General features: G+C 44.0%; 1 protein-coding gene across 2 annotated transcripts; it reads right to left on the reverse strand.

The window, feature by feature from the left end:
• Nucleotides 1-2,973: 2,973 nt before the first annotated feature.
• On the reverse strand, nucleotides 2,974-8,787 carry B2M (beta-2-microglobulin). 2 transcript variants are annotated; one of them, XM_005602595.4, is made up of 4 exons: nucleotides 8,632-8,787; nucleotides 5,090-5,365; nucleotides 4,479-4,506; nucleotides 2,974-3,672 (listed from the first exon to the last, which is right to left on the reverse strand). In XM_005602595.4, the coding sequence occupies exons 1-3, from the start codon at nucleotides 8,696-8,698 to the stop codon at nucleotides 4,493-4,495; spliced, it is 357 nt and encodes a 118-aa protein (XP_005602652.1). In that variant the 5' UTR covers nucleotides 8,699-8,787; the 3' UTR covers nucleotides 2,974-3,672; nucleotides 4,479-4,492. The 2 variants fall into 2 exon arrangements, with proteins under 2 accessions (XP_005602652.1, NP_001075971.1); NM_001082502.3 differs by having other exon boundaries at nucleotides 2,974-3,498; nucleotides 8,632-8,728.
• Nucleotides 8,788-9,157: the final 370 nt, after the last annotated feature.

The raw sequence follows: 9,157 nt of genomic DNA on the forward strand, positions 1-9,157 counted from the left end.
CCATGGGAGGTGGTGGTTAGCTCAGCTGCCACATTCCCCAGCGTTTAGAAGGGCGGGACACAGGCCCTCTGTTGGCCCAGGTGAGCAGCAGGAAGGAAACACCACTGCTTAGGGTCTCAGCCTGCCCTGTATCCCCTTCTCCTCTTCCACTCCCATCCCACCCCAAAATCCCTCCCCTCACAGACACATATAAGGTTTCAGAAAAATGCCAACCGATATTCAGGAAAATGCCTGCTAGCAAATTGACTTTCCAGCAGACTAGTCAGCTTCCTTCTCTTTATTTACCCCTCTCCCTTTCCTTGAGCAACCACTGACAACAGTTCAGGGCGTCACCTTCCAGACCTACTTTTGTGCGTGATACAAATATATAATGTGTGTGCCTATGTATAGTTTGGATTTAATGGCTTACAATGTATATTTTCTGGAAGCTACTTTTTTGCTTCAGCAATATAGCATGGATATTCTTCCATGTCAGTATATCAGAGCTAATTCTTTTCTTTTTTTTTTTTTTTTTTGGAGGAAGATTAGCCCTGAGCTAACATCTACCGCCAATCCTCTTTTTTTTTTTTTAAGATTTTATTTTTTCCTTTTTCTCTCCAAAGCCCCCCCGGTACATAATTGTATATTCTTCGTTGTGGGTCCCTCGTAGTTGTGGCATGTGGGACGCTGCCTCAGCGTGGTTTGATGAGCAGTGCCATGTCCGCGCCCAGGATTCAAACCAACGAAACACTGGGCAGCCTGCAGCGGAGCGCGCGAACTTAACCACTCGGCCACGGGGCCAGCCCCCCTCTTTTTTTTTTTAATCCTCTTTTTTTTTTGCCAAGGAAGACTGGCCCTGAGCTAACATCCGTGCCCATCTTCCTCTACTTTATATGTGGGATGCCTGCCACAGCATGGCTTGACAAGCAGTGCCATGTCCGCACCCAGGATCCGAACCAGCGAACCCCAGGCCAACACTGCAGAACGTGCGAACTTAACCACTGCACCACTGGGCCAGCCCCTAAGATCTAATTCTTTATTACTGACATTGAGACTTTTCTGTTTAACTTGCATTGCACAGTTATATTTAGTAAGCTTAATTAAACTCAGATATTCCTCCTCTTTAATCATTCTCTTCTTCTGAAATGGAGGACAAAGGCATGCGCCAAAGGAGCATTACATTGGTGCATCAGCCAGCAAAGCAGCTTTTCACAAAATAGTTCCATTGTATGACATGGAATAGAAAGTCTTTTTTGATTTAACTCAATGGGTGGTCTCAACAGTGGCTGCACATTAGAACTAGCTAGAGATTTTTAAAAACAATACTGTGAAAACTTATGTCCACACAAAAAACATGCTCACAATATTTATAGCAGCTTTATTCATAATTGCTAAAATTTGGAACCACCCAAGATGTCCTGAGTAGGTGAATGGATAATACACTGTGGTGTATCCAGACCATGGGATATTATTCAACGCTAAAAAGAAATGAGCTATCAAGTCATGAAAAGACATGGAAAAAACTTAAATGCATATTATTAAGTGAAAGAAGCCAATAGGAAAAGGCTGTATATGGTATGATTCCAACTATATGACATTCTGGATAAGGCAAAACTATGGAGACAGTAAAAAGATCAATGGTTGCCAGGGGTTGGGGCAGGGTTGGGGAGAATGAATAGGCAGAATACAGGGGATTTTTAGGGCAGTGAAATACTCTGATACCATGATGGATACATATCATTATACATTTATTAAAACCATAGAACATTCACCACCAAGAGTGAACTATAATGTAAACTATGGGCTTTGGTGATTATGGTGTATCAATGCAGGTTTGTCAGTTCTAAGAAACGTACCACTCTGGATGGGGGTGTTGATAACGGGGGAGACTATGCATGGCGGGGCAGGGGCTATATGGGAAATCTCTGTACCTTCCCTTCAGTTTTGCTGTGAACCTAAAACTGCTCTAAAAACATAAAGTCTTAATAATAATTAATAATAATAATAATAATACTGATATCAGGGCTCCATACTTAGAGATTGTGATTTAGTTGGTCTGCATTGGAGCCTGGGAAGCGGGGGTTTTTTAAATAGACTATTTTTTAGAACTGGTATTTTTCAGTAAGTTCCACAGGTGATTCTAATGTGCATCCAGAGTGGAGAGTTACTGCTCTAAGTCAGTCGCCCCTCAATCTGCTCAGCTGAGTGCCTACAAGTCTTCCCCTAGGTACTCTTGCTTTACTGTTTGGAATTACCCACACTTGGCATACCTCTGTACTTCTCACAATTTGCCCCCCTGCCTGGAAAGCTCAGGCCCCACTCACCAATTAGGAGAACTACTACCCACCAAGTCTCAGCTCAAGCAAATGGCTTCCCGAACACCTACCTAAAGTTTTTTGTCATCCCTTGAACACATTTTCCTATCACCTAGTTCTTTGGGCATACCTGTGCCACACTCTTTATCAGGATGTATTTTCATTGATAGAGTGCACGTCTGCCCCTCTCCTAAACTGAGCAATTTGAGAGCCATGTTGTGTTTTATTCATCTTGTCAGTACCTAGCACTACCTAACTCAAATTCTTGGTCAAATAAACAAATGCACAAAGCTAGTTATCATGTATAAACTATGCTTTGAATTTAAAAATCTAGTATTTTTCACCCAAAGTCTATCTATTACTGTTAAATATGAAATCCTCCAGATGCTTTTGCACCCTCTTAGAGTCTGCATACTCCTCCTGTCTTGGCCCAAGGAACAGAACTTTGGCTAAAAGTTGGTCTCCCAGCAGACAGCAGTACCACCCTGACTCAGTCATTTAACTTCTCTGGGGTGCTGTTCCTCATCTGTAAAATGCAAACTGCTGAGGCCCCTTCCACTGTGAGCCAAACCCTATATCCCAGGGGTTTACACTCTTCTCCAAGTGACACTTGAAGACCGTTTTCCTGTTTGAAAACAAAGGGGTCAGAGGGGGAGTGATATAGAAGAAACTGAACACATCAAGTTTTACCATTGTTTTAATTAGTGAAACAGAAAAATCAAAATGTGCTCCACCATGTCTTTTTTTTTAAACAGGTGTAAGAGGTAAATATGAATTTCGCCAAAAAAAATCATCCATGATAACAAATTTCCAATACTTCTGAAAATTATCCTTCAAAAAATTTTTCTCAAATTCTAAGCAAAGTATTCAAACTGAAGATTAACTCTAAACCTACATAACTATCGTGTTATCCAGTTTTCTGTGCACAAGAAACTGAAGAGTTCATATCTGACCAAAATGTTCATGTTTAACATGTGAATTCTTTCCCACCCACTTCTAAGCTGCCAGGATCTCCCTCTAGCTACCTGCCCACACAGGTCAAACAAGGAGACATAGCGGCCAAAGTAGAGTTATAAAGAAGCTAATATTTGTATTAAGATCAGTACAGCTTCCTGATTTATGTGCATAAAGCATGAAAGTATGTAAGTATTAAAGAGTAAGCACAATTTGGAACTAGTCAAATCCAAATGAGGAATCTTCAAGCCTGAAAAAAAGAAAAAAGGCTTATTAGCAAATGCATTTATTTTATTTGGATTACACATCGCACCATCAAACTTGATTAACTTCTGCTGTGTAGATCACTGTTTGTAAAAGAAGTAGCTGCAGACAGTTTTCCAGACCCATTACAAAGAGCATATTCCATTGGTTCTCCCATAACCTTAAAGGAAAGAATGCTGTTATTAGAGTTCAGACCCTGGTTCTACCATTTTAGTAACTGTGACTCTGGGCAGGACACCCAACCTCCCTAATGCTCTCTCAAATTAATTTCCCTGTCCTAGAATATAACAGGAGATATGAATAGGTTTTCAGCATCAAGGTACTCTGTAGAATAGACTTTCATTGAAAGGCTGGAATTTTTACCTCTAGACTACAACCAAAGATGCAGAGAAGTCCAATTCCTCCCTCTTTCACACTGCTAGAGCCCCTTGTAGATACATCTATTACATCTATAACAATCTGTTTCCATTTCTCTCCTCTACTGGACTGGGAGCCTCTAGAAGGCAATCACACTAAGGCTGAACAAGAGATTGAAAGAACGGGGCATCTGCAGAACCATGTCACTCCTCTCTTCTGGCCAGATAATAAAGTAACTGCCATGCAAAGGAAGAGAGTGGTTCATTTTTGAAGGCTCAGATGCCCAATGTAGAAATGGCAGAAGAAGGATCAAATGCTTGCAGGTGGTGTGGGTAACTAGCTGCCTCTATCCCGTCACCACACCAACAGGTCCTCTGTCCTCCTTTTAGAGGGTCAGTGATGCTGGCAGAGTCACCCCTGGAGCCACACACGTTCCTCATGTCACTCCACAGGAGAAGGGAATGTGACCCCATAGGATTCTTCTTTGCCTGCTGAAATGCTAGCTTTACTAATGTCCTCCATATAGTGAGGGTGTCATATTAGAACTGTCTGTAAATAGTCTCCAGGATAGTGGAACAAAAAAGCATTTTCTTAAGGTTAGAAACCTACCTTCATGATGCTGGTTAGAGGTCTCGATCTATGAAAAAGAAAACGGAGAAAGAAAAAGAAAAACAGTAAGTTTTACTTTTAAAATACTATATATTAACAATGTGTAAAACTTCTATAAATGAGGCTGGCAGAAGAGCCTGCTGTCCCACCCAGGAATACCTTGTTTAGAACTACCCAGTAGGTCCCTCCTGCCTACTAGCCTCAGATCCCAGCCCTGCCAGAGGTTACTGGAGGAGTCCAGGATGGTAGGGCGCTAGGATAGCAGGGCTTACAGACAAAGGCCTGTGCCTCCCTGAGGCTCTCATTGGTCCTAAGTATCTGTGAGGCTGTCCGGAAAGCCCAAGGAAGCCAGTAAGTGAGAAACATTGGGGGTGCATGGGCATTTGTGCAAGCGCTGCTGCTGCTCGCTTCAGGGAAACTACTGTTTCGGAGACCACACTGTGCAGAGGTCTCACAGAAGCTGCCACTAATCAGAGCTTTAATAACATTCCCTGACTATCCCAGTATGCAGATTTGTGTGTATATATACTTATATATACCAAAACAGCTTTATGCTGTGGCTAGACTCAGATACAACCGTCAGCAGCTAAGGAAAGAATTTGAAAACTTACCCCACTTAACTATCAGGGGGTCTTTGAGAGTAGAGTGCTGTACACGGCAACTATACTCATCCACACCATTGGGAGTAAAGTCAGTATGGACCAGAAGATAGAAAGACCAGTCCTTGCTGAAAGACAGGTCTGACCGGTCGACTTTCATCTTCTCTCCATTCTTTAGCAAATCAATTTCAATCTCAGGCGGATGGAACCCAGAGACATAGCAGTTCAGGAAATTTGGCTTTCCATTCTCTGCTGGGTGACGTGAGTAAACCTGAACCTTCGGAACACCTGGAGAACATCAGGGAAAGACAAATGAAAATTGGAGAGTATTTCACTTGGGACCACCTTGATCTAAAGCTAGATTAAGTACAAAGTGTTTAAATTTGATCATCCATTTCTCCCAATTCCATTTCCACTCTGGCCAAATGAGCTTCTGTGAAGCTCTGTCTGTCACCAGAGATCGTGACAAATCTTTAAGAACCTTTCTATGGAGGCTCTCAAGAACTTTTGATGACTTCTCAGCACCCACAGAATTCCTTAACACATCAATCAAGAGTCTACATGATTTTGCCCCAAACTACTTTTCAAACTTCATACACCCTCGATAGCAGCCACATCAAAAAACTCATGCTGGGTGGCCGGCCCTGTGGCCAAGTGGTTAAAGTTCTGTGCGCTCTGCTTTGACAGCCAGGGTTCAGGGGTTCGGATCGCTGGCATGGACCTACTCCTCTCATCAGCCATGCTGTGGAGGCATCCCACATACAAAGTAGAAGAAGACTGGCACAGATGTTAGCTCAGGGCTACTCTTTCTCAAGCAAAAAAAAAAAAGAAAGAATGAAAATTGGCAATGGATGTTAGCTCAGGGTGAATCTTCCTCACCAAAAAAAGGAAAAAAAAAACCATGTTATTGTTCCTTGTTGTAGCCCCGTCAATGTTTTTTCTTATGTTTACTTCTTTTGTTTTTGGTTCCTGGTCCTGACTAGATCCACAGCTATCTGACTTCTCAAAATGTATTAAGTGTCTAATACAGTGCCTGGCAAAAACAGCAATTTCGATTGCTCTGTAAGTGGCAGATGTTATTATTATTATCTCCTTGCTCAGATTCCTAAGATAGTCAGCCCAAAGTATGTACCTACAAAACACAACCTTTTCATCCTGCCCAGAGTTATACACCAAACCCCTATCTGATTTTGTACCTGATTTCATGAGCTAGACAACAAAGAAACAAAACTTAAATGCCTACAGAAGTGGGCAAATACCTTAAATGAATGAGTTGGGCTTAAGAACAGTAGAGAAGAGTAAGGACTATGGCCAATGAGAGAGAACATACTCTCCATTATGACCAAGTGGAGTAATGCCTATCAGAGTGGGATTTGCATTTTTAATTAGCACCCTCAAGTGATTGCCATAACTAGCCAGGTTGGGAATACATTGCATAATGCTACAGAACAGTGGTTTCCAAAATGAGATGCACAACTAGACCATCCATGCAGATGTGGAAAAAATATTACACACTCTATATTTTTCATCCAAAATGAAGAGAAGTGTTACTGCTACTAAATATACAGATTGACACTATACATGTGTATGATTCACTTTTAAATACACATACATTCAGGGTACATGATTACTAGAGGGAAGCTCCTCCTCCATGTCCAGGAAGTGGTGAAGAGAGGAATACAAGGCTACTGTAACCAGATGTATCTGTCGAGAAACACCTATCACCAAAGGAAAGGTCACCAGTACCATCAAGAGCTGGACTGGGGATTCCAATAAAGCCCTGATTTTTTTTTCCATAAAATTAAAAATGAAGACAAATCAGAAAGCTCTTTGCATTTCAGCTTCTAATAATTAGAACATAAGCACCAAAGGAATCAGAGCACAGGTTCATCCAGCCTAGAATTCTCTCTGTGAGAGAGTCAGGCAGGGTTTTGCAAGAACACCACAATAATCTCTTCTAAGAGGAGGATGAGTATCAGACAAGCCTAACTTTAAATCTAGGCTCAGCCACTTATTGGCTTTTTGACTTGGGAGAGATATTTGAGCTTCTGAAGTGTAACTGAAAAATAATTTATGCCCATAGTGAAACAAACAAAACCTATACATAATGTGGGACAGAGCAGAAGATAGACCCCCAGAGACAACTGCCATTACTCATTTCTCGTGTATCTTCCAGAAATGGTCTCTGCAAGGCATGTATTACTTTGGAAATTTTCAAATTAAGATTTTTTTAATGTCATCTTGTTATTTTTCAAAAGATTTCTACAGTCGGTAGCAAATATCAATAAGAGTGATGATATAGACATTATGTTGTATTCTGTAAATAAATTATAAATTAAATACCTTTTTTCATGACTAAAAAACCCTGCTTCACAGAGCCCTTTGTGAGGGGAAAAAATGAGAGGTTCTGGTGTGTTGCCGGGTATTTAGAACGTGCTCAAGATCTACAGTGTCCTACAGAGACAATCTGAGTAACCATGTTGATTACCCCGTCACTGGTTTTATGACCTCCCTGACTGATAAATGTTTGATTTTCAAAACTGAAAGTAGAGGCTCAGTTCATCTTGGAAAGAACCAGGCAAGGAGCCAGAGAAGACGGAAGCCTTCTGGGAAGAAAAGGCAACAGGGGCTCATGGCCGGCCAGCTAGCTCTGTAGAACCTGACACAGGGAGGTGGGGAGGCGGTTCTGAAAAACGAAAGGATTACAGCCAAAAGGCGCACAACTCGCAGAATGCTCTGGTCAGGCTCGACTGTCTGCCATTTATCCCCTGTGTGATTAAGTCACTTAAACTCTTGGTGCCTCAGTGTCTTCATCTGTGAGATGCTGATGATAACGTATTTACTTCATAGGCACATTTTAGAACTAAATGAGATAAAGCACTTAATGTCCCCGGCTGTCACTAACAGGTAGCTCTTATGATTATTATGAAAAGCGACATGTAACGGGAACAAGTGAATTAATGATTCCTCACCATGGTTTGGTTCCATATTCGTGAGGAAGTGCGGAGGGGCATGCGAACCTAGCGGGCGCAGGGAGGAAGCCCGAAGCCCTCCCAGTCCGAGCCGAGCAGCGTTGCCTCGGACTGACTTACCCAGGCGGTGCCTCCCGCAAAGACAATTGTCTGCACCCATGCACAGCCCCCAAGTCCACGCCTTTGGGACCCACCTACCCGCCCTCTCTTCCAGCTGTGCCCGGGGAGCGAGAGGTGCCGCGAAAGGCGGAAGAGAAACCCTCCCCCACCTCGGTCGCTCGGAAGCTTATCAACACCCCGAAACTTAGCCCCGACCCACCCGGCCGGAGCGTGCCAGAGGTCTCCCCCGACCCCGCTCCCGGAGAAGGAAGAAAAAAAAGCTTGTGTCCTGAGCTGAAATCCGTCCCCCCTCCACGGCCACCCCACCGCTTCCCCATCCCGAGACCTAGCCCCGGGCTGGTCCCCGGCCGGGAAGGAGAACTTGGGAACTGGTGTGTTAGAGAATGTCGGGACTGCCAAAGAGGGTGGGGGGCGGGAAAGGAAGGGCTAAGGGAGGAGGGAAGGGCAGCAGGGGACACTCACGCGGGACGGCCTCCAGGCCAGTCAGGGAGAGTAGCCCGAGCAGGACGAGCGCCACGACGCGAGCCATAGCTACCACAGCAGCAGGGGACGCAGCAGTGAGCTCCCGGCCCCGCGCTCGCGCTTATATTCCCCTCGCGTGCCGCCAATCAGAACCCTGCCCGCGGTGGCCGTCACTTGTCTCCTAGCGCGCGACGCCCGGTCAGGTTAGAAAGAGGGACTTTACCCTTTTCGGTTTCATTTTCTTATAAAGCCTCGTGATGCTTAGGGAGTCATGGGTTGGACCTGGTGAGGGTGCTGTCTGTAAATCGTCGCCCTTCGATCTGGGGTGCGCGCCAGAACTTGGGGTGCAGGCCGCCCATCCTAGAACTTCAGTCTGGAGGCATCTTGGTCCAGCGCCCTCGCTTTGCGAAGCAGCCCCAGAGATGCTAAGTGACTTGCCTACCATGCTCCAGCCAGTTAGGAGCCTAGAACCTGCGATTTTCATTCTAGAAAACTGAAGCCCAGAAAAAATTAAGAGCATAGATAG

This window comes from Equus caballus, chromosome 1 (assembly GCF_041296265.1).
Source record: "Equus caballus isolate H_3958 breed thoroughbred chromosome 1, TB-T2T, whole genome shotgun sequence".
Taxonomy (NCBI): Eukaryota; Metazoa; Chordata; class Mammalia; order Perissodactyla; family Equidae; genus Equus; species Equus caballus.

Bases quoted from the DNA above. Each gene is read 5' to 3' on its own strand.
- B2M (XM_005602595.4), bottom strand. From the start codon at position 8,698: ATGGCTCGCGTCGTGGCGCTCGTCCTGCTCGGGCTACTCTCCCTGACT. The intron at 5,366-8,631 runs GTGAGTGTCCCC...GATGTTCTCCAG, and splicing joins TGGCCTGGAGGCCGTCCCGC to GTGTTCCGAAGGTTCAGGTT.